Here is a 26,006-nt window from a genome sequence, read left to right on the forward strand (position 1 = left end):
TTTCCCCCGTTTATTGGCCGTTTTTTGCGTTCCGTATACGGAACCATTCATTTCAATGGTTCCGCAAAAAAAACGGAATGTACTCCGTATGCATTCCGTTTCCGTATTTCCGTTTTTCCGTTTAAAGATAGAACATGTCCTATTATTGCCCGCAAATCACGTTCCGTGGCTCCATTCAAGTCAATGGGTCCGCAAAAAAACGGAACACATACGGAAATGCATCAGTATGTCTTCCGTTTCTGTTCCGTTTTTTGCGGAACCATCTATTGAAAATTTTATGCCCAGCCCAATTTTTTCTATGTAATTACTGTATATGCCATATACGGAAAAACGGAACAGAAACTAACACACAACGGAAACAAAAAACGGAACAACGGATCCGTGAAAAACGGACCGCAAAACACTGAAAAAGCCATACGGTCGTGTGCAATAGGCCTAAAAATAAAATCAACATTAATCATCCTCCTGGCCATCAACATAGAAGATGCATTTGAGAACCTATCTCAGTGGTGGGCATTAGTGGACCATGCCTTACACACCGTAGATTCAATTCTCTGGGCCCGTTTAAAGGGCTTGTGCTGTGAATAATTTTCTACATTTTTCAAACCAGCGCCTGGATCTGAATAATTTTGTAATTGCATGTCATTAAAAATTAAGCATAGCCAGTGAGGTGTTCAATAAAATATCTGTATAGCGCCACCTGCTGTTTGTTCTTTTCCTTGTTTCTCTGTCCACCTCATTGAGGTGGTCGCACGCGCTCAGTTTAAATCTTCACCTGCCATATCTACTGTTAGATGCGGTGACAGTTACAGGGAAAGAGCTACAGCTGAAAGAGCTACAGCAGAAAGGACATGCCCCCCCCCCCTCCCCAGATGTGATAGGGAGTGAGCTGCAGCAGAAAGGACACACTCCCTGAGCTGTAAGCCTGAGGAGAATCTAGCAGGACAACTAATGCAATGAATGGGGAGATCTCTGGATCCATGTGAGGTACAGGGCTGGTTCTGTCATGTGCTATATGATGTCTGATTTTCATTTTTTACACCAATCATGGGATAACCCCTTTAAGTATCACAGAGCAACTAGATTAGAATAAGCCCTCTACAGCTCCTCTTTGGGTTGGGATGAAGGCCAAGCTATTTGCCCGGTTTTCATGGTCCTCCGTTTTCTGGCTCAAGGAAAGTATCTCCGGAAATCTCAATTCCCGATCAATATCCATTATTCTCTTGCTCACTTTTGACCTACATAAAATTCTCCATTTTCAGAAGAGTTTAGGGTGTGTCAGGTATTTTCGTATTGGTTTTCTGTCACAGGGCAGAAAAGTTGCCTTAGGGCTCACGCACACGAACGTGTTTTCTTTCTGTGTCCATTCCCTTTTTTTTTTTTAGGCCAATTCACTTCAAAGGGCTTCTCAAACAGCTGATCGGCGGGGGTCCCGGGTGTCGGACCCCCGCCGATCAGATGCTGATAGGATAGATCATCAGTTTAAACAAACTGCAGAAGCCCTTTAAAGGATAGCTACTTTACATCTGGTGGCATCAGAGGCTCGGCTTACTTCTCTTCTGGCAAAAAGAGCTAATTTGCAAACATCTTTTTTTTGTCTGGCCCATATGACTCCTTACACCTAGCAGACATTTTCCAAAAGGTGAAATAGTACGCCGCAAAGTGGGAGGAGGACACCCCATGTCAGTGTGGCGCCATCGTCACGGATGTGTTAGTAAAAGCAGTCGGCAGGTTTCTTTTTTAAACTCGTTTTATTAAAAACACCTTACACAAGAAAAAACGTGCAATATCCTCAAAGGAGGACAGAAATGGGAAAAAAAAAAAATACAAAACCACAATCAATAATATGGCATTATAAAGGTGTACAATACAATACATCACAGTTTTTAAGTATTATTATAACATAAGTTCCTGGAAGCCAAGACACGCTACCCTCTAAGAGATACATTAGAGTTGCCATTAGGTCAATTAATCTTTGAACATTAAAGGGCATCTGTCAGCAGTTTTGTACCTGTTACATGTGCGCTTGGCAGCGGAGGCTCTGCTCTCTCTGCAATTCTATACCTGTTCCTATCACTCAGCAACTGCTGCAACCTTTGCACTTTCATTGATAGGAACAGGTGCGATGATGTTTTCAATCAAAGTGCAGAATTGCAGAGCCTCTAGGTGTAACGATAACGCCCCCGTTGCTCCTAGAGGCTCATTTGCGTATATTAAACCTTCATTTTTCTCAGCAATGCGGGCACATATGAACATGGGACCAACACAGATGCCTTCAGCTGCCAAGCGCACATGTAACAGGTCAGCCGGTGTCATAGGTACAAAACTGCTGACAGATGCCCCTTAAAGAGGGTTTGAGGAGAGGTGCACCACTCCCCCCCACTGCTGATGGAATTTTTCATGTTCATTTTACTTCATATGGAAGGAGACTATTTACCAGATTCCTCCTCCACTGTGACAAAGATGGAGGACTTTCCCCCATCCATCTCATAGCAATAGCTTTCCTTAGTGTAAAATAACGCACCTCGCAATAGGACCTGTTCATGATCGACCCCGCATCTCCCGAATATTACCAAGGAGGGAAGATCTCAGGTGATCGTGGATCCGGTTAAAGCCTCATTCACACGTCAGTGTTTCACGGACAGCACACGTCCGCGAAATGTGTGTATTCACACGTCAGTGTCTTAGCGCGGTCCGTGGGTCGTTTTTTTTTTAGCACGGATGCATGCTCTATTTTGTCTGTATTTCACGGATCATTAAGAAGAGATGCTTTAAAAATTATTTTTCAGCTGTTCAGTGTCAGTGTAAAACTGACGCAACACGGAAAGCAAAAAACGGACACAGGGATCCTTCACGGACAGCTTCACAGATGCATCACTGACCACCTGCTCACGGATTCGAGCATGGACACGGACGTGTGAATAAGGCTTCACCCGGTAATATCTCTGTTAATCACCATAATATTTCTGTCCAAAATGAGGAAACGTAAGGACATAACCAAACAACATGGACAAAGTCTGCTCCGATGCAGCAGATCTACGGCAGGCATTAGCGGGAATCCTGCCCATATGAAGCAGACGCCCTGGGGTGATTTAACACTGATGGATAATACAGCCCTACAGTTGCAAGAAAAAGTTTGTGAACCCTTTGGAATGATATGGATTTCTGCACAAATTGGTCTTAAAATGTGATCTGATCTTCATCTAAGTCACAACAATAGACAATCACAGTCTGCTTAAACTAATAACACACAAAGAATTAAATGTTACCATGTTTTTATTGAACACACCATGTAAACATTCACAGTGCAGGTGGAAAAAGTTTGTGAACCCCTAGACTAATGACATCTCCAAGAGCTAAATGTGAAGCCCCAGAAGATTGTCGGCGCAGCTGCAAATGAGCTATACCTAGCTGAGCCGGCACTTCTGGGCAGAAGACGAACTAGCGGCAGCAGCGCTGAAATGGCGCTGAAGTTCAAGCAGCGGCGAGGACCAGCTTTCAAGAAGAAAAGGGCGGAAGAGCCGAAGCTGAAGCCGGCGACCTTCATTTGAAGATTGGAGCCTACAATCAAGAGAAGGATTCTTACCGGAGGATCGGAATGGAGGACCTTTTGAAGCAGCTCATCCTGCGCGCCGAGTCAAGAGGAGGAGAAGACTGGCTGCGGCGTTGTCTAGCTGAAGGCGTGCCGAGGAGGAGGCGGGACCACGTGACGTCACGCAGCGGAGTGACATCACCGGAAGGGTAACGTCAGGAGCAGCAGGGGGCGCTCCTCTGAGCGCTGAAGAACCATGCCGGGTTTCAAGAAGAACAAAGAGGCCGGCGAGATCCTACTCCCCCGGCTGAAGCAAGCTGCAGAAGAAGTGGCATCAGGCGCTCCTCCCCCGGACGGGCTGCATGGCAGTCTGGGGTACAGAGTAGAGCGCCTCAGCCAGCTTCCACCGCAGCCCCCTTGGTACCAGCTCAGGAACCAGGTGAGACGCCATGTGGGCTTAGCAATGCTGTGCCCACCAACTTAGGTTTTAATAATAGTAATTTACTTTTCAGCTTGGCCAAATTGTTTTCTGACTGGGCTGGAGCTTCAATGCTAGGATAATCAGCCTGCGGCAGCATGGAAGGTTGTTCCAGCTGCTGATAATTCACATGGCAGGACTGTGTTAGATGTTGATCCTGGGGTATCTGAAACTTGCTTTAAAGGGAACCTGTCACCTCCAAAAACCATCTTGACTTGAAGCAAGGAGGCCGCTGCCCCCTTGAGTTCAAGCATGACTAGAGAAGCGCGCCGACAGGGGATAAAATACAGTTTTCTGAGCTTTAGCCGCATCGGCCTTCAGGAAGAAAATTATCGTCGGAAACACGCTGCTGGCTACCGTCAGGTACTGCTGGCGGCTTGGGATCGTTTTTGCAGGTGACAGGTTCCCTTTAAGGAGGCCATGACTTGGGAAGGCTCTCCTTTGGGGTTTCATTTATCCCAGGCTTGAAAGAGAAAATTTGGAGGAAGGAGTATATAGATATTTTGTCTTTACTTCCTTCCACCAAAGAGCCATTTAAATTTGATAAGAAAGGAGAGGAGACGGAGGACGATAGGAAAAGGTCTGCACCACGGACATTTAATAACGGACTTTGGCTTAGTTTGATGTTACAGCAAAGAGCTGGTTTTCAAGCTAAGCCAAATATTTCATTGGCGCCTGGTTCTAATATTAAAAAAGGAGTGAATCAGCCTGCAAATGGCTAGTTACTTGCAGATACCGTCACGAGTGTTTGTTTTGTGCAGGCTCACACCCCTGTTTTCGCTGCTTTAAAAAAAATCAAATCAATCCTCTTCACAAGGCCAAAATATCAGAGAACTTTCAAAAAGCTCAGACGCTAGTGAAATTGCAAAAAATGCGGCCTTGGCTAGAACTGTTTCCAGACCGTCTGAAGGCGGAAATAATTCTTAGTGGTTTTTCGTTTGGTTTTTATGTAAGGGTTGTGTTTGGTTTGACAATTTGCCATCAGTAAAACGTAATATGTATATAGTTAAACAGAAGATTGACAAAGAAATTAAGGAAGGTAGGGTTGAGGGCCCTTTTGATTCTCCAGCCTCTTCTGATTTTAGGCTGTCCCAGTTAGGCTTAGTTCCAAAGAAAGTTCCCAATGATTTTAGATTAATTCACCATTTATCTTACCCATTGAAGGCATCTCTTAATGATTCTTTGGATAAGGAGACGACATCGGTTTCTTATACGTCCTTTGATGATGCAGTTTCTTTATTGAGTTCTTATGGCGAAGGTTGCTTTTTGGCGAAGGCAGATATTAAATCTGCTTTTCTTCTACTACCAGTTCATCCGGACAGTTTGAATTCATTGGGTTTCCAATTTAATGGTGAGTTTTTCCTTTGACAAATGTCTCCCTATTGGGTTTGTCTTGGTCTTGTTTTTATTTTGAAACGTTTTCTTCCTTTTTACATTGGGTAGTTACAGAAGTGGTTGGGTGGTCAAGTACGTTGCATTATTTAGATGAGGTTCATTTAGCGAGTGTTCAAGTTTGTTGGTTGGTTTTATGCTGATCTGTGAGCAATTTGGTGTTCCCTTAGCTCATGAGAAGACAGTTTTTAGGTATCGTAATTGTTTCCGTTAATAAGGAATTCAGGCTTCCTTATGGATAAAATAGATAAAACCCTCTTAGCCATTAGGAAGATGCTATTGGTAAAGAAAACTCAGTTGAAAGATTTACAGAGTTTTGTTGGGCTTATTAGCCTTTGCGTCAAGAGTTATCCCAGTGGGAAGACTTTTTTTCAAGGAGACTATATATGGCGACTAAAGGGTTAAAATCCCCTCACGCGCATATTAGAATTACTAAAGATTTAGGAGACAATTTAGCCGTTTTGGAAAAGTTTTTAATTCATTTTAATGGTCACAGAACATGGCAAGAAGATTTCAAGGAGGCTGGTGCTTTAGGTTTATTCACTGACGCATCGGGTTCTTGGGGCTATGGAGCGTTTTGTCGGTGGTCAGTGGTCGGCTGAGCCTTGGCCAGGATGGTTGAAGGAGCTTGGTTTAGTCAAAAATCTGGTTTTGTTAAGAATTATTTCCTATCGTTGTTTCATTAGTGATTTGGGGTAATTTTTTGAGGAATAAAAGAGTTTTGATTTTTTCTGATAACAAAGGTGTAATTTTTGCAATTAAAGGGAGTCTGTCACCAGCATTTCACTTTTTTAACCCTTCCCACAGCTCCCTAGCATGCTTAGGCCTCATGCCCACGAACGTTTTTTTTTCCCGTTTACTGGCCGTTTTTTGCGTTCCGTATACGGAACCATTCATTTCAATGGTTCCGCAAAAAAAACGGAATGTGTTCCATATGCATTCCGTTTCCGTATTTCCGTTTAAAGATAGAACATGTCCTATCTTTGGCCGCAAATCACGTTCCGTGGCTCCATTAAAGTCTATGGGTCCGCAAAAAAACGGAATGCATACGGAAATGCATCCGTATGTCTTCCGTATCCGTTCCGTTTTTTGCGGAACCATCTATTGAAAAGGTTATGCCCAGCCCAATTTTTCCTATGATATTACTGTATACTGTATATGCCATACGGAAAAACGGAACGGAAAAACGGAACGGAAACAAAAAAACGGAACAACGGATCCGTTTAAAACGGACCGCAAAACACTGAAAAAGCCATACGGTCGTGTGCAATAGGCCTTACAGTTAATAAAAACGTTACCTCTGGCATCAATCCTGGACTCATAGAACCATCAAAAATGATCTTTATAAGATATGCAAATAAGGGCTCGCAAGTGCCCAGGGGCGGCGTTAGTCTCTTAGGTGCCCTGCTTGCTCAGCCTTTTCATTGCGTCCCCCCGCCCATCCTTTCCCTCTGACCGCCTTTCTACTAACTTGTTATGCTGCCGATATCCCGCGCCTGCGCACTCATTCCTTTGGCCGGCGCATGCGCACTGCGATGCCCATTCCTTGTACGGCATCACAGTAATTAATGCGCATGCGCCGATGGACCGCCTCCTTTGTTGTGTTTTCGCGTCGTTAGCCGGCGCATGCGCAATAGTTACTGTGATGCCGTACAAGGAATGGGCATCGTAGTGCGCATGTGCCGGCCAAAGGAATGAGTGCGCAGGCACGGGATATCGGCAGCATAACAAGTTAGTAGAAAGGCGGTCAGAGGGAATACCTTGGGGTGTCTTCTTTCCAAAATGGGGTCACTTGTGGGGTATTTATACTGCCCTGGCATTTTAGGGGACCTAAAGCGTGAGAAGTAATTTGGAATCCAAATGCGTAAAAAAGGCCCTGTGAAATCCTAAAGGTGCTCTTTAGAATTTGGGCCCCTTTGCGCACCTAGGCTGCAAAAAAAGTGTCACACATGTGGTATCGCCGTACTCAGGAGAAGTTGGGCAATGTGTTTTGGGGTGTCTTTTTACATATATCCATGCTGGGTGAGAGAAATATCTCTCTAAAATGACAACTTTGTATAAAAAAATAAAAAAAAATGGGAAAAGTTGACTTTTACAGAGATATTTCTCTCACCCAGCATGGGTATATGTAAAAAGACACCCCAAAACACATTGCCCTACTTCTCCTGATTACGGCGATACCACATGTGACACTTTTTTGCAGCCTAGGTGAGCAAAGGGGCGCAAATTCCAAAGAGTATCTTTCCGATTTCACAGGGCATTTTTTACGCATTTGGATTCCAAACTACTTCTTACGCTTTAGGTCCCCTAGAATGCCAGGGCAGTATAAATACCCAACAAGTGACCCCATTTTGGAAAGAAAACACCCCAAGGTATTTCGTGATGGGCATAGTGAGTTCATGGAAGTTTTTATTTTTTGGTCACAAGTTAGTGGAATATGAGAGTTTGTAAGAAAAAAAATAAATAAATAAATAAATCATTTTCCGCTAACTTGTGACAAAAAATAAAAACTTCCATGAACTCACTATGCCCATCAGCGAATACCTTAGGGTGTCTACTTTCCGAAATAGGGTCATTTGTGGGGTGTTTCTACTGTCTGGGCATTGTAGAACCTCAGGAAACATGACAGGTGCTCAGAAAGTCAGAGCTGCTGCAAAAAGCGGAAATTCACATTTTTGTACCATAGTTTGTAAACGCTATAACTTTTGCGCAAGCCAATAAATATACACTTATTGAATTTTTTTTATCAAAGACATGTAGAACAATAAATTTTGAGAAAAATTTATATAGAAATGTAGTTTTATTTGAAAAATTTTACAACTGAAAGTGAAAAAATTTTCGGTCAATTTCGATTAATAACCAAAAACTTAAAAATGTGAGCAGCAATGAAATACCACCAAATGAAAGCTCTATTAGTGAGAAGAAAAGGAGGTAAAATTAATTTGGGTGGTAAGTTGTATGACCGAGCAATAAACGATGAAAGTAGTGTAGCGCAGAAGTGTAAAAAGTGGTCTGGTCATTAAGGGGGTTTAAGCACTGGGGGCTGAGGTGGTTAATGAGAGAGGCCAGAGTTGCATCATAAGGGAATTTCCCCTATATATATGCAGTGAAGGGAGACTCCACTATAGAATGCGACCAAACCTGTCTGGCTAATCTAAGGACCGGTCGGATGTGTTGAGACTTTAGCCCCCGGGCCACAGAGATTGCAGCTGATGTTCAGAATTAGGTGAAGGAGAGTCAGAGACCCACTTAGATATAAATCTGAGCTGTCCGCTAAATAATACAAAAATAAATTAGGGACGTCAGCGCCCGCCGACTCTTTAGGTCTTTGGAGGGTGGCAAGTTTTAGTTTAGGTCTATCCGAACCCCATATAAATGTCGAGAACAAAGAGTTAAAGGGCCTCTGTCATCACAAACCAGTAGGTGAAACGGTCGGCGGCTATAGAGTCTGATGATGTCACTGATATCGCCATATGGGCCGGCAATCTGTAGAAAAAAAAAAGACTTTTATTATAATATGCAAATTACCCCCTAGGTGCAATGAGGGTGGTGCCGTTGCACCCAGAGGCTCTGTTCCGTCTCCTATGTCGCGTCCCAGCACTGTGACAGAGAGGTCAGGCAGTGAAAATATAGCCATGCCTGGCCTGAAGTCTGAGCACGTTCGACATGCGCAGTAAAGGTATGGAGACAGATGAACAATCATCATCCCTTTAGTGCGCATGTGCTCAATGCACTCCTGTGAAACTTCAGGGCCAGGCATGAATGTCTGTCACAGCGCTCGGATGCGGCATAAGAGACAGGGAGTGGAGCCTCTGGGTGCAACGGCCCTGCCTTCATTGCACCTATTGGGTAATTTGCATATTATACAAGGCCTTTTTTTTTTCTCTACAGATTGCCTGCACATTCGGCGATACCAGTGACTCTGCAGACAAGAACTGATCTACAGGGTACGAGCGTATGGTCTGTGTCGCCTTCACAGAACCTCCTATTATGTGCCCGGTAGTTTTGGTTCCCAATCTCTACACTTCTGGCTGGGATTGTAGATTCTGCTTGGGGCAAAAAATAGTCAATATGACAACTTTTTTTTTTGCATATATTTTGAAACTAAAAGGGATTTTCCGGTACTTAGATACTGACGATCTGTCCTCAGGATAGGCCATCAATGTCAGGTCGGCAGGGGTCCGACACCCGTCACCCCTACTGATCAGCTGTTTCGGGGAGCCCCCGGAAACTATGCAGTGGACGGAATCAGGATGCAGAATGTGCCGCTGACTGTGTAGTGACCGTGCAGTTCACTTGAATGGGAGCTGAACTGCAATACACCGGAGGTTACACACTTGCATCCACTATACAGTTTTTTGCACCTGCTCGAAACAGCTGATCCGAAGGGGTGACCAGTGTCGGACCCCCACCAATCTGCTACTGATGCATCAGTATCTAAGTCCTGGAAAAACCTTTAAAGGCTATGTACACCTTTCGGGGGAATTTTTGTTTTTTTATTATTGCATTGTACTCATTTTGCACTAAAAATCATTTTTTTAATTGCTATTTATTACAAATATGGAGCCCTTTTTTCTGTACAGGACTGAGATGCTCTAAAGAGGGATCTGAATTTTCTCTCTGTTCAGTCAGCCAGCTAATCTGAAGGGCTCCTTATCTCTGATAATATAAACACTCATTATAGCTCAGTTATCAGTTGTTCATGACCTCTTAGAAGTGAAAGTAATGGTCCATTCACACGTCCGTAGCATTTTGCGGACCGCACATCGCCGGCACTTATAGAATATGCCTATTCTTGTCCACAAATGTGGACAAGAATAGGGCATGTTCTATTTTTTTCGGGAACGGAAATGCGGACCCGGAAGTGTGGGTCCGCATTTCCGGAGCCGAAGCCGCACATCGTGCGGCCCCATAGAAGTGAATGGGTCCGCAATTCCGTTCCGCAAAATGCGGAACGAAAATTGCGGACGTGTGGATGGGGCCTAAAAAGTACCAGTCGCACAGCTAGAAAAACAGTTTCACGAGAATTTCTAATGATTTAAAAAGAAAATTATTCTTAATGTGAAAAGTTTGCAACAAAAATTTGCCGTATGGTTTCCCTCTTCTATTTAATGCAAAGTAACAAACATGGAGACGGATCCCATTAAAACATTAGGTATTCCAAGTGTACGGCACTCAGAGCGTTATTAACCTCTATACATCACTCTCTGGGGCGTCCTGCCGACGTCCGGCTCCATAAAACCCTTCCATTATTGATCCCTGCTAATGGACGAACGCCGACGCGGCGATTCTTGGCTTTTAGCAGCGACCACCATCTATGTTGTGATTAGGCCATAAGAACGGATCGGTCACAGTCAGCATTTAAAGGGCTTTTCCACTTTTTTTGTGAAGGCATCTAAAACTTTTCGTTTTCAAAACCTCTGCTTGCTGTTCATGAAATAAAAAAAAAATTCTGTCGTATTTCATTAGATACCTTTTATCGATGAAGGACTAAATACTGAGTTGAATAAACGGGAACCCAAAAATAATCAGTGTCCAAGATCGGGGGGGGGGGGGGGAGGGGGAGGATTGATTAGGGTGAAATATGTTAAAATATGGACGATGACCAATATCTACAGGAAGTGTAACGTGGGATATGCCATTAAAGGGGATGTCCCAAGATAGGTGACAGTCATCTGATCGGTGGAAAACCCCGTCGATCATAAGAATGGGGGGTCTTGTGTCTGTAAGAAACTGTGACAGTTACAGGGAAAGAGCTGCAGCAGAAAGAACACAGCCCCTAAGCTCTGATAGGGAGAGAGCTGCAGCAGAAAGGACACACACCCCTGAGCTCTGATAGGGAGAGAGCTGCAGCACAAAGGACACACACCCCTGAGCTCTGATAGGGAGAGAGCTGCAGCACAAAGGACACACACCCCTGAGCTCTGATAGGGAGAGAGCTGCAGCACAAAGGACACACACCCCTGAGCTCTGATAGGGAGAGAGCTGCAGCACAAAGGACACACACCCCTGAGCTCTGATAGGGAGAGAGCTGCAGCACAAAGGACACACACCCCTAAGCTCTGATAGGGAGAGAGCTGCAGCAGAAAGGACACACACCCCTAAGCTCTGATAGGGAGAGAGCTGCAGCACAAAGGACACACCCCTGCGCTGCCAGCTGAGGACAATCTAGCAGAGCAATGAATGGGGAGATCTCTGGACCCATGTGAGGTACAGGGCCGGTCTAGATTGTCATGTACTTTATGTTCGATTTTCTTTTTTTTTACATCCGCCATGGCACATCCCCTTCAAGGAGGGATGCAAGTGGAATTATAATTACCGATGTGGATCTTTCCTTAGACATTAGGGGTTCTCCGGGCTTTTAATATTGATGACCTATCCTCAGGATAGGTCATCACTATCAGATCGGCGGGTGAGCACCCCCGGCGATCATCTGTATGAGGAGACGGCATGCACAATACACCTCATACAGCTGATTGGCGGTGGTGCCGGATGTCGGACCCCAACCGATCTGATATTGAGTACCTATCCTGAGGATAGGTCATCAATATGAAAAAGCCCGGACAACCCCTTTAAGGATTTTGGAGGGAGTTTGGGTTATAGTTCCATCCAATGGGAATATGGCGGCTAAATAAAATCCACGTGACCCACCTGCCTTGTTATAAAAATAGTGGTTCTGGGATCTGGAGCTGTCGATCTCTTTACCTCTGGAGTTCGTTCACCTCGGTTCCCGGCCCTCCCCCCCTTTTCTGACGTCCATCTTTCTTTTTATGTCTTTTATGGGTTGTCATGGCCTCTTTTTTAGAAGGAGGGGTAATTCGCTCACCCAGGTGAGGGGACATTCAATTTTAGCAAATAATTACATAATGAATTTTTTATTAACCCCTTAAGGACACAGCCTTTTTACACCTTAGGACCAGGCCATTTTTTGCAAATCTGACCAGAGTCCCTTTAAGTGCTGATAACTTTAAAACACTTTGACTTATCCAGGCCGTTCTGAGATTGTTTTTTCGTCACATATTGTACTTCATGACAGTGGTAAAATGAAGTCAAAAAATTATTTTTTTTTGCACCAAAAAATACCTAATTTAACAAAAATTTGGAAAAATTTAGCAAATTTCAAAGTTTCAGTTTCTCTACTTCTGTAATACATAGTAATACCCCCAAAAATTCTGATGACTTTACATTCCCCATATGTCTACTTCATGTTAGAATTGTTTTGGGAATGATATTTTATTTTTTGGGGATGTTATAAGGCTTAGAAGTTTAGAAGCAAATCTTGAAATTTTTCAGAAATTTACAAAAACTAAATTTTTAGGGACCAGTTCAGGTCTGAAGTCACTTTGCGAGGCTTACATAATAGAAACCACCCAAAAATCACCCCATCTAAGAAACTACACCCCTCAAGGTATTCAAAACTGATTTTACATACGTCGTTAACCCTTTAGGTGTTGCACAAGAGTTATTGGCAAATGGGGATGAAATTTGAGAATTTCATTTTTTTGTCTAATTTTCCATTTTAACCCATTTTTTCCACTAACAAAGCAAGGGTTAACAGCCAAACAAGACTGTATCTTTATTGCCCTGACTCTGCCGTTTACAGAAACACCCAATATGTGGCCGTAAACTACTGTACGGCCACACAGCGGGGCGTAGAGGGAAAGGTGCGCCGTTTGGTTTTTGGAGGGCTGATTTTTATGGACTGGTTTATTTACACCATGTCCCATTTGAAGCCCCCTGATGCACCCCTAGAGGAGAAACTCCCTAAAAGTGACCCCATCTAAGAAACTACACCCCTCAAGGTATTCAAAACTGATTTTACATACGTCGTTAACCCTTTAGGTGTTGCACAAGAGTTATTGGCAAATGGGGATGAAATTTGAGAATTTCATTTTTTTGTCTAATTTTCCATTTTAACCCATTTTTTCCACTAACAAAGCAAGGGTTAACAGCCAAACAAGACTGTATCTTTATTGCCCTGACTCTGCCGTTTACAGAAACACCCAATATGTGGCCGTAAACTACTGTACGGCCACACAGCGGGGCGTAGAGTGAAAGGTGCGCCGTTTGGTTTTTGGAGGGCTGATTTTTATGGACTGGTTTATTTACACCATGTCCCATTTGAAGCCCCCTGATGCACCCCTAGAGTAGAAACTCCCTAAAAGTGACCCCATCTAAGAAACTACACCCCTCAAGGTATTCAAAACTGATTTTACATACGTCGTTAACCCTTTAGGTGTTGCACAAGAGTTATTGGCAAATGGGGATGAAATTTGAGAATTTCATTTTTTTGTCTAATTTTCCATTTTAACCCATTTTTTCCACTAACAAAGCAAGGGTTAACAGCCAAACAAGACTGTATCTTTATTGCCCTGACTCTGCCGTTTACAGAAACACCAAATATGTGGCCGTAAACTACTGTACGGCCACACAGCGGGGCGTAGAGTGAAAGGTGCGCCGTTTGGTTTTTGGAGGGCTGATTTTTATGGACTGGTTTATTTACACCATGTCCCATTTGAAGCCCCCCTGATGCACCCCTAGAGTAGAAACTCCCTAAAAGTGACCCCATCTAAGAAACTACACCCCTCAAGGTATTCAAAACTGATTTTACTTACGTCGTTAACCCTTTAGGTGTTGCACAAGAGTTATTGGCAAATGGGGATGAAATTTGAAAATTTCATTTTTTTGCCTTATTTTCCATTTTAACCCATTTTTTCCACTAACAAAGCAAGGGTTAACAGCCAAACAAGACTGTATCTTTATTGCCCTGACTCTGCCGTTTACAGAAACACCCAATATGTGGCCGTAAACTAATGTACGGCCACACAGCGGGGCGTAGAGTGAAAGGTGCGCCGTTTGGTTTTTGGAGGGCTGATTTTTATGGACCGGTTTATTTACACTGTGTCCTGTTTCAACCCCTCTGATGCACCCCTGGAGTAGAAACTCCCTAAAAGTGACCCCATTTTGGAAACTACGGGATAAGGTGGCATTTTTTTGGGGACTATTTTTAGGGTAAATATGATTTTTGGTTGCTCTATATTACATTTTTGTGAGGCAAGGTTACCAAAAATTTTAATTCTGAAATTTCATCTCCATTTGCCATTAACTGTTGAGGAACACCTAAAGGGTTAATAAAGTTTGTATAATCAGTTTTGAATACCTTGAGGGGTGTAGTTTCTTAGATGGGGTCAGTTTTGGGGAGTTTTTACTCTAGAGTGCATCAGGGGGGCTTCAAAAGGGACATGGTGTCAATAAAAAAGGCCATCAAAATCGGCCTTCCAGAAACCATGTCGGTCCTTTCCTTTTGCGGCCTCCCTTTTACTGATACAGCAGTTTACGACCACAAATGTGGTGTTTCTGTAAACTGCAGTATCAGGGTAATAAATATTAAGTTTTGTTTGGTTGTTAACCCTTGTTTTGTTACCGGAAAAAACGGATTGAAATGTAAAAGTGCCAAAAATAGCGGTTTTGGCACCGTTTTTTTTTTTTTTTTAACCGTGTTAATCTGGGGGGTTAGGTCATGGGATATTTTTATAGAGGAGATTCTTACGGACGCGGCAATACCTAATAAGTCTACTTTTTTTACAATTATTTAGGTTTTTGACTATATTATCTTTTTTGATACAAATCTTTTTTTTGGGTATCTCTAAAGTCTAAGGGTCATTTTATTTTTATTTTTTTTATCCAATTATCTCATGTGGGGGCTCATTTTTTGCGGGAGGAGCGGACGGTTTTATTGGCACTATTTTGGGGGCTATATGACTTTTTGATCGCTTGCTATTAAACTTTTTATTATGTAAGGTGACAAAAAAAAACTTTTTTTGCACCTTTTTTTTTTTTTTTTTCTTGACCGTGTTAATCTGGGGGGGTTGGTCATGGGGTAGTTTTATAGAGGAGATTATTACCGACGCGGCGATACCTAATATGTCTACTTTTAATAAATTATTTTAGTTTTTTTGGGTGTCTCAGGTCTGAGAACCATTTTTTTTTATCCGATGTCAGTGCTAAATTGGGATATAAATTTAGTACTCCATGGAAGTGTGATACTCCCTGAAGCAACCGTCAATGCAGAGGCCCGGATGATCGGGGCACGTGTCGCACTGAGTAGTCGTGTCCTTCCGTATCCCCCTCCTGCGACACACTCTGCACTTTTTTTGGGTTCGTCCCTTCTTTCCAGTATGGGGGACCACACCTGGAAAGTGTTGGCCAGGGACGATCCGGGCACCTACAGTTCCCGAGGTACTCCGGCCTGCTCTTTCCCGGTCCGAAAAGATCAGGTCCTTGAGGACTGCCTCATAGAACTGGAGGAATGTCCCTGTGCTGCCAGCGCTTCGGGATAGTACAAAAGAGTTGTACATGGCAACCTGCACCAAGTAGACCGCAACTTTTTTGTACCATGCCCGGGTTTTGCGCATGGCATTATATGGCTTGAGGACTTGATCCGAGAGATCAACTCCTCCCATATACCGATTGTAGGCGACGATACAATCGGGCTTGAGGACCGTTGCCGCGGTACCTCGCACAGGGACAGGGGTGATGCCGTTACCATGAATTGTGGACAGCATAAGGACATCCCTCTTGTCCTTATACCTGACCAGCAACAGGTTTCCAGTGGTAAGGGCACGGGTCTCACCCCTGGGGATAGGTACCTGGAGGGGGTGGGCAGGGAGGCCGCGTTGATTTTTCCGCACGGTCCCACAAGCGGACGTGGATCTGGCGGCAAGGGACTGGAACAAGGGGATACTGGTATAAAAGTTATCCACGTAAAGGTGGTAACCCTTATCCAGCAGTGGGTACATAAGGTCCCACACAAGTTTCCCGGTAACACCCAGAGTGGGGGGACATTCTGGGGGTTGAATCCGGGAATCTCGCCCCTCGTACACACGAAATTTGTAAGTGTACCCTGAGGTACTCTCACAAATTTTGTATAGCTTCACGCCATACCTCGCCCGCTTGGAGGGCACATACTGGCGGAAAATGAGTCTCCCCTTGAACGCAATGAGAGACTCATCAACCGCGACCTCCCTTCCAGGTACATAGGCCTCCATGAATTTGGCCCCAAAGTGATCGATGACCGGCCGTATCTTATACAGACGGTCATGGGCAGGATCACCTCGGGGGGGACATGCTGCATTATCGGAATAATGCAGACATTTCCGGATGGCCTCAAACCGGGAGCGTGTCATGGCTGTACTGTAAAGTGGGGCCTGGTATAGGACGTCCCCACTCCAGTACAGCCTGACACTGGGTTTTTTGACCAGGCCCATATGCAGCACGAGGCCCCAAAATATCCTCATTTCGGCTGCACTGACCGGCGTCCAGCCACCGGGCCTGGCCAAAAAGGAGCCCGGGTGTTGAGCGACGAACTGTTGGGCGTACAGATTCGTCTGCTCCACCATCAGATTTACCAGTGGGTCACTGAAAAAATGACAAAAAAAGTCATATTCAGTGTAGCCCACTGTGGAAATCTGGATTCCTGATTGGCCTACAAAATCAGGAATCACGGGCTCGTATCGCTCTGGGCTACACCAGACAAGTTCACCGGAAGGGGGCTCCGGTGGATTTAACTGGTGGGCCGGGAAACCAGTACGAGCCCCAGAGCTGCTCGTACTAGTGTGGGCCACAGGGTCCCTAACATGGCGGTCCCCTTGCTCCGCCTGGCGGCGTCTCCGCCGCCTTGGGGGCTCATCATCATCGCTAGATGATGAGGAGGATGCGGATGACAACAGGAATGTGGGGTCATCCTCATCCTCACTGGGACTCTCGGAGTCGGAGGCAAGCTGGGCGTATGCCTCCTCGGCCGAGAACGTCCGGCGGGCCATAGGGGAGTGTGTGTCTGCGTGTATATGTGCGTGTGTGTAACTCTTTATTTTGTGTGCGTGTGTGTGGGGGCACGGGTGTTCACGAACTCACCCTAAAACTAACAGAAAAAAAATAAAATAAACTAACTAAAAAAAGGGCAAAAAATGTGAGGGAAAAAAATCAAAACCGCTGATCAACTGTCCGAAGTTGATCAGCGGTGGGGTGTGCGATGCGCTAACAGTGGCCGGACACTAAGTGCCGGCCACAATCAGCGTACAAAAAAAAATAAAAAAAAATGCACCCCAAAAAAGGTGGGGGGGGGGGAGGGGGTGGGGGGGGGGCAAGTGGCAGCACCCCTGGGGGGGTCTAGGGTCACACAGCTGTGCTGTGGACCCCAGACACCCTAACTTAGGGTGATGCAATCAAAGTAAGAAAAGTTCAGAAACTAACTTTCCCTTTTTTTTCCCTGCCTAAAACAAACTTTCCCTATGCTGTCCCTATGTACCTGATGGGGGGTGCTGGGGCACAGATCGGGTCCTGGGGGCACAGATCGGGTCCTGGGGGTGCTGGCAACGATGGTGGGCACACGTGCAGGCAGCTCCTCTCTCCTCCGGCTCCGGAACACAAAAGGAGGAGGAGAGGAGCGCCTGCCTCTTTTGAATTTGGCGCCGGACCGCCCACAGACCAATCGGAAAGCGATCCTAAGTGGTGATGTCACCATCATCACTCAGGATCGCTGGATGGTGATTGGTGGGGTGAAATCACACCACCATCACCATCCTGTTCCGGGTTATCGGGTCTTCAGAGACCCGAACAACCCGGAAACGCAGAAAACCGCAGGTCTGAATTGACCTGCGGTTTTCTGCGATCGCATACATGGGGGGGTCACCGGACCCCCCGGCGCATTTGCCCCAAGTGCCTGCTCAATGATTTGAGCAGGCACGGGGTTCCGATCACCGCCCGCCGCCCGGCGGTGATCGAAAATACACAGGGCGTACATGTACGCCCTGTGTCCTTAAGTACCAGGGCACAAGGGCGTACCTGTACGCCCTATGTCCTTAAGAGGTTAAAGTGAACATTTATGACCGGTTTTTGATTAATAATAAATGTTTACTCTTTAATAAAGATGGCCGCGGCCAATTTTATCTCCGCTCGGCTTAGTGTATGCGTGTTTAATTCATTATGCACTTCGTTTAGCACTTATTAGTTAGAAATAGGTGTTGGTATACCTAACGACGTTACATAAATAGGCCCAGCCCCTGAGTAACCAAACTGTTCAAACTGTTATGTAAGCCCCACCCAATTTCGCCCCTGGATGGCCCAAATTTGCATGGACTGTTTCGGAAAATTAGAGACTGCTGGCAACTATGGAGGAGATTTATTAAAACTGGTGAAAATTTAAATCGGCTTAGTTGCCCATAGCAACCAATCAGATTGACCGTTTCATTTTCCAACTGAGCTCTGAAAAATGAAAGGAGGAAACTGGTTGGTTGCTATGGGCAATTAAACCAGTTTTACGTGGCACAGAGTTTGATCAATTTCCCCGCGTTTGTAATTTATAATCCTACGTTCGTACGGACACAAAGTCTCCCCGTTATTGTGATCGGCGGGCTTCACAGCGGTTGGACCGCCACCAATCGGATGCGCATCCCCTGTGCATGCTCAACCTTCAGACTCTTACTTGTCACGCTCGCTGTGGGGTCCCAGTGGTGAGACCGCCATTTGTGAGCGTTACTCAGGGCAGTCCAAGGTTTGACCGAACAGAAGTCCCCATTTTTTACCCATTTTCCAACACCTGCGACCCATCAGCCATGATTCCTGCTGTTGCTAGGCGACGGCCTGAACACATGGGCATTTCTGAGGGAATAATGACCATGAGAGAGTCTGTTTTTTGTCAATTTCCTTTCAAATAATTATATATAATAGATCGGAGCCATCTGCAGGTGGTGGTGGGGTCACTAATGAGGTTACACCCAGTTCCTGGCCGCATAGAAAAGAATGGAAAGTCTCCGCTTTCCAGTCAGAAACTGATCCGACTTATTATGAAAAGAACAAAAATGGCCGCCCCACATTGTATTCTCCAACAGGTGAGCATCCTGTGGGGGGAGGGGGCGACACCGAGCACTTTGCAATGCAAAATGTGAGTGGCATGCCCAGGAGCAGGTGCTCTCTCATAAATAGACTTATGATATATACGTAAGAGGTGAATCCATTCTGACAGAGGACCTCTCCGGGGAGCGCCTCATACACTAATTACCGTACGCTAATCACTTTCTAGGTAAATGCGCTGTGAGATTTTACCAGATAAAACTATATTAATTCACACTATATGGCGGCACATGAAGTCCCAGACATCCCAACCTGCAAAAACTCATTTCAGGGAGGTTTTCTTTTTTTTTCTTTCACAAACTTTTTATTACATTTTCCAGACATATGCAGTATCTGCACACTTTGCGCTATGGTGTGGAGGACTGGGCTCATTACCCTGCCCCAAATTATCATATTTATGTATATGATTAAAGCATCCAGGGGGTGTGAATTTAACAGTGGGGTAAATAATATAATTAAAATGGAGGGTTAAATGTGTAAATGTATTTAAAAAAAATACATCTCTCTCAATAGTTCTATAGCTACTGAATGAGACAGAAGAAGAGATGCCTTTAACATATAGATCTCCTTGGGAAGCCAATTTGACCCTAAAGGGTTAATTCAACCTGTAATCTAAACTCTGTGTCCTGTCACTTCTCTTATCTCTCTGCTCTGCTACCAGTGAACCTTTCGGGATATATTGTCTCACATGGTGTCAGGGAGCCGCTATCTAACCCTGGGTTCACACCTGAGCGGTCTGAAAGGAGCGCTCTGTATGCGCGATTGTACGGGCGTTTACAAGCGTGCATACAGAGACAAGCGAACGCCCATTGTCGCGCGTTCCCGAAAGTCTATGTACGGGAACGCGCTGTAAAACGCCCAGGTGAGAACCATTCCCATAGGGAAGCATTGGTTTCTCCTTGTTGTGCGTTTTACAGCGCGTAGGAACGCGCTGTAAAACGCTCAGGTGTGAACTTAGGGTAATAGAGGGAGACTCCCTGAACGTCCGGGAGACTTGAGATCCATGAAGTCCATAGACATGTCTGTATTACAGACCCTTGGGCAGATATGGGGGACGTTTATTAAGGAAAAATTAGCTTTGTGTGCCTGTTTGAAGTTGCAGGTGTATGGCGGCACAGTACGGACCTAAAGAATCCTGTGGCCCCCTACACTACAGACATGGACCCCCTAGGCCACATTCAGATTCTGCTATTTACATTACAATACATGCGTAAAGCCTTTTTGGGGTATTCCCATCTCCTACACCCCTGGGGTAGAAGAATTCCCATTTGGGATATTTAGGGCATATTGATAGGATATGCCATACATGTCTACCTCTGTAATGTCGCACACAGATCCTATGTATACAGCACACATATAGTAATGCCGCACACAGATCCTATGTATACAGCCATACTGTGCACATATAGTAATGCCGCACACAGATCCTATGTATACTGGCATACAGATCACATATAGTACTGCCGCACACAGATCCTATGTATACAGCCATACTGTGCACATATAGTAATGCCGCACACAGATCCTATGTATACTGCATACAGATCACATATATAGTAATGCCGCACACAGATCCTATGTATACAGCGCACATATAGTAATGCCGCACACAGATCCTATGTATACAGCCATACAGTGCACATATAGTAATGCCGCACACAGATCCTATGTATACAGCCATACAGTGCACATATAGTAATGCCGCACACAGATCCTATGTATACTGCCATACAGTGCACATATAGTAATGCCGCACACAGATCCTATGTATACAGCCATACTGTGCACATATAGTAATGCCGCACACAGATCCTATGTATACAGCGCACATATAGTAATGCTGCACACAGATCCTATGTATACTGGCATACAGCGCACATATAGTAATGCCGCACACAGATCCTATGTATACAGCCATACAGCGCACATATAGTAATGCCGCACACAGATCCTATGTATACTGCCATACGGTGCACATATAGTAATGCCGCACACAGATCCTATGTATACAGCCATACAGTGCACATATAGTAATGCCGCACACAGATCCTATGTATACTGGCATACAGATCACATATAGTAATGCCGCACACAGATCCTATGTATACAGCCATACAGCGCACATATAGTAATGCCGCACACAGATCCTATGTATATAGCCATACAGCACACATATAGTAATGCTGCACACAGATCCTATGTATACTGCCATACAGTGCACATATAGTAATGCCGCACACAGATCCTATGTATACTGTCATACGGTGCACATATAGTAATGCCGCACACAGATCCTATGTATACAGCCATACTGTGCACATATAGTAATGCCGCACACAGATCCTATGTATACTGGCATACAGATCACATATAGTACTGCCGCACACAGATCCTATGTATACAGCCATACTGTGCACATATAGTAATGCCGCACACAGATCCTATGTATACAGCCATACAGTGCACATATAGTAATGCCGCACACAGATCCTATGTATACTGTCATACAGATCACATATAGTAATGCCGCACACAGATCCTATGTATACAGCCATACAGCGCACATATAGTAATGCCGCACACAGATCCTATGTATACAGCGCACATATAGTAATGCCGCACACAGATCCTATGTATACTGGCATACAGTGCACATATAGTAATGCCGCACACAGATCCTATGTATACTGTCATACAGTGCACATATAGTAATGCCGCACACAGATCCTATGTATACAGTGCACATATAGTAATGCCGCACACAGATCCTATGTATACAGCCATACAGTGCACATATAGTAATGCCGCACACAGATCCTATGTATACAGCCATACGGCGCACATATAGTAATGCCGCACACAGATCCTATGTATACAGCCATACGGTGCACATATAGTAATGCCGCACACAGATCCTATGTATACAGCGCACATATAGTAATGCCGCACACAGATCCTATGTATACTGCCATACGGTGCACATATAGTAATGCCGCACACAGATCCTATGTATACTGCCATACAGATCACATATAGTAATGCCGCACAAAGATCCTATGTATACAGCCATACGGCGCACATATAGTAATGCCGCACACAGATCCTATGTATACAGCCATACAGTGCACATATAGTAATGCCGCACACAGATCCTATGTATACTGCCATACAGATCACATATAGTAATGCCGCACAAAGATCCTATGTATACTGGCATACAGATCACATATAGTAATGCCGCACACAGATCCTATGTATACAGCCATACGGTGCACATATAGTAATGCCACACACAGATCCTATGTATACAGCCATACAGCGCACATATAGTAATGCCGCACACAGATCCTATGTATACAGCCATACAGTGCACATATAGTAATGCCGCACACAGATCCTATGTATACTGGCATACAGTGCACATATAGTAATGCCGCACACAGATCCTATGTATACAGCCATACTGTGCACATATAGTATTGCCGCACACAGATCCTATGTATACTGCCATACAGATCACATATAGTAATGCCGCACACAGATCCTATGTATACTGGCATACAGTGCACATATAGTAATGCCGCACACAGATCCTATGTATACAGCCATACTGTGCACATATAGTAATGCCGCACACAGATCCTATGTATACTGCCATACAGATCACATATAGTAATGCCGCACACAGATCCTATGTATACAGCCATACTGTGCACATATAGTATTGCCGCACACAGATCCTATGTATACTGGCATACAGTGCACATATAGTAATGCCGCACACAGATCCTATGTATACAGCCATACTGTGCACATATAGTAATGCCGCACACAGATCCTATGTATACTGCCATACAGATCACATATAGTAATGCCGCACACAGATCCTATGTATACAGCCATACAGTGCACATATAGTAATGCCACACACAGATCCTATGTATACAGCCATACAGTGCACATATAGTAATGCCGCACACAGATCCTATGTATACAGCCATACGGCGCACATATAGTATTGCCACACACAGATCCTATGTATACAGCCATACAGTGCACATATAGTAATGCCGCACACAGATCCTATGTATACAGCCATACTGTGCACATATAGTAATGCCGCACACAGATCCTATGTATACTGGCATACAGTGCACATATAGTAATGCCGCACACAGATCCTATGTATACAGCCATACAGATCACATATAGTAATACTGCACAGATTTCTATGAATTTAATCTACTGATCTAGTTGTCAGTTGTCAGCTGTATATCACTTGGTCCCATCCTGTAGTCAGGCTGCTCTGCTACTACAAGTCCTATCGTGTTCCTACCCTGATGGGACTTGTAGTTCCTCGGCAGGCACTTACCGGGGGTCTCTTCCACACCACTCCCTGGACCTTGGAGGAGTTCTGCCCCAGCTCATTGAAGCCCAGCGAGGAGTGGATGGCCGGGAAGAAGGAGTCCTGGAAGAGGCTGCCGGACTGCAGACACTCGCTCCTCAGCGCCTCGTAGTCCTGGCCCAGGTACCGCACCGCCTTCTCATTGGAGCCGTACCCATCGGCCACTGCCCGGTTATAGGCCACCTGGGCGGCGGCGCCGAACATCCTGCGCTCACTGCTCCGGGGAAACAGTGGGGACCGGGGAGCTGAGCGGAGGCTGCGGAGCACAGTGACGTCACCGGAGAGAGGCCCCGCCCCCAACCGCCTGCTGCAGGGTGCGGCCCCGACTGCTCCGTCTGCACAGTCACATCCAGCGGAGGAAACCGCAGTGTTACCGCAGCTGCTGTTGAGACAGCGCCCGAAGTGTTATCAATGTCCTGTACCCCAAGTGTCATTGTCCTGTACCCCAAATGTCAGTGTCATTATCCTGTACCCCAAGTGTCAGCGTCATTATTCTGAACCCCGTGTCATAGTCACAGATCCAAGTGATATAGAAAACCTGGACTGGGTGATATAAAAATATAATTATAAGAAAAGAAAAAAACATTTATAATATAAAATCATCAAAGAGCAAAAAAAAAGAAGGCAAAAACAAATTTTTAAAAAACAGCGCAGTAAAGAATATTTATTTATTTCTTGTTTTACTCCTTCAGTCGCCTCATTCAGACCCTCCAGCCAGGGCCGTCTTTAATATTGATTGGACCCTGGGCAAAAATTTACTTGGGCCCCTGGATCCCGCCTTCCCACACCCCAGCATGCAATCACGCCCTCCACCACACACCTCGTAGAGTAGTAAACTTTAAAGGGGTTCTGCACTTTGTTTTAACTGATAAACTATCCTCTGGATAGATCATCAGCATCTGATCGGCGGGGGTCCGACACCCGGGACCCCCGCCGATCAGCTGTTTGAGAAGGCAGCAGCGCTCCAGCAGCGCCGCGGTCTCTTACTGTTTACCACCGGCCCACTGACGTCACGACTAGTGTCAACTAGCGTGGGCGGGGCTAAGCTCCATTCAAGTGAACAGAGCTTAGCCCCGCCCAGGCTATTAATACTAGTCGTGACGTCAGTGGGCCGGTGGTAAACAGTGAGAAGGCCGCGGCGCTACTGGAGCACCGCTGCCTTCTCAAACAGCTGATCGGCGGGGGTCCCGGGTGTCGGACCCCCGCCGATCAGAAGCTGATGATCTATCCAGAGGATAGATTATCAGTTAAAACAAAGTGCAGAACCCCTTTAATAATGATGAGCGGCCCCTACTACTACCCCCTCCATCCACCCTACATACAGGGTGATACAGCGCCCCATACCTCTTACATCCAGTGACGTCTCTTTGATGTAGATGTTCTCTTTCCTCATCTTCTCCTTTCAGACCTTCAGACCAGACGCCAGTTTTCAGACATTTCTCGTCTCTGCAGTTTGACAAACAAAATCGTAGTTTACTACTTTTCCATCATCCTCCCATCTTCTGGACAAATCATCCTACCACCCCCAATACTGTGCCGCCGTGCTCCCCAATACTATACTGCAGAAACAGATAAACCCCCTGATAATAGTAGTACCATGCAGATAGCGCCCTTCAATAATTATTGGCACACAGTGCCCTAAAATAACTGCGCCCAGCAAATAGTGCCCCTGACACTAATGGTGTAAACATAACGTCCCCCAAAAATAATTGTGGTGAGCTGATACTGTGCCAAGGTGCCCCCACAGTAATAGCGGTCCCAAAAGTCCCACCAATAGGAATAATTCTCTACTAGAGCACATATGGTAGTAATAGTGCTCCTACAGTGCCCCAGAAGTAATAATGCTCCCATAGTGCCCATACTAGTAATCATGTTCCCCATAGACCCCCCAGTAGTAATAATTCTCCCTATAATGTGCCAGTGCAAAAAATACCCCCTTTTAATGCCCCAGTTGAGCTAATGTCCCATAGTGCCCCATAATGTGCCAGTATAAAATACCCTTATATAGTGCTCCCAGTAAATGCCCCCATAGTGCTCCTCTCCCCCTTCTTCGTAGTGCCCCCCATAATGTACCAGTATAAAATGTCCCATATATAGTGCCTCAGTAGATGCCCTCAGTGTCCCCCATAATTTTTCAAGTATAAAATACCCCTTTTTAGTGCCCCCCCATAGATGAGCCCATAGAACTCCTCTCTCCCCTTCCTCATAGTACCCACCACAATGTGCCACAGTATAAAATACCCCTATACAGAGCCCCCTATATAAAATACCCCTTCTTTGTGGCCTCA

The 26,006-nt window shown here is 45.2% G+C and overlaps 1 protein-coding gene across 1 annotated transcript in view; it reads right to left on the reverse strand.

Annotated features, from left to right (window-relative positions):
• CAPN2 (calpain 2) overlaps positions 1 to 24,002 on the reverse strand; it is a 78,445-nt gene extending 54,443 nt beyond the window's left edge. The window contains exon 1 of the mRNA XM_040430576.1: positions 23,686 to 24,002. Coding sequence (XP_040286510.1) covers positions 23,686 to 23,922 — 237 coding nt within the window. The 5' untranslated portion in view covers positions 23,923 to 24,002. The remainder of the gene's footprint in view (positions 1 to 23,685) is intronic.
• Between the last annotated feature and the right edge of the window lie 2,004 nt (positions 24,003 to 26,006).

The sequence above is a fragment of the Bufo bufo genome, chromosome 4 (assembly GCF_905171765.1).
Source record: "Bufo bufo chromosome 4, aBufBuf1.1, whole genome shotgun sequence".
NCBI classification, from domain to species: domain Eukaryota; kingdom Metazoa; phylum Chordata; class Amphibia; order Anura; family Bufonidae; genus Bufo; species Bufo bufo.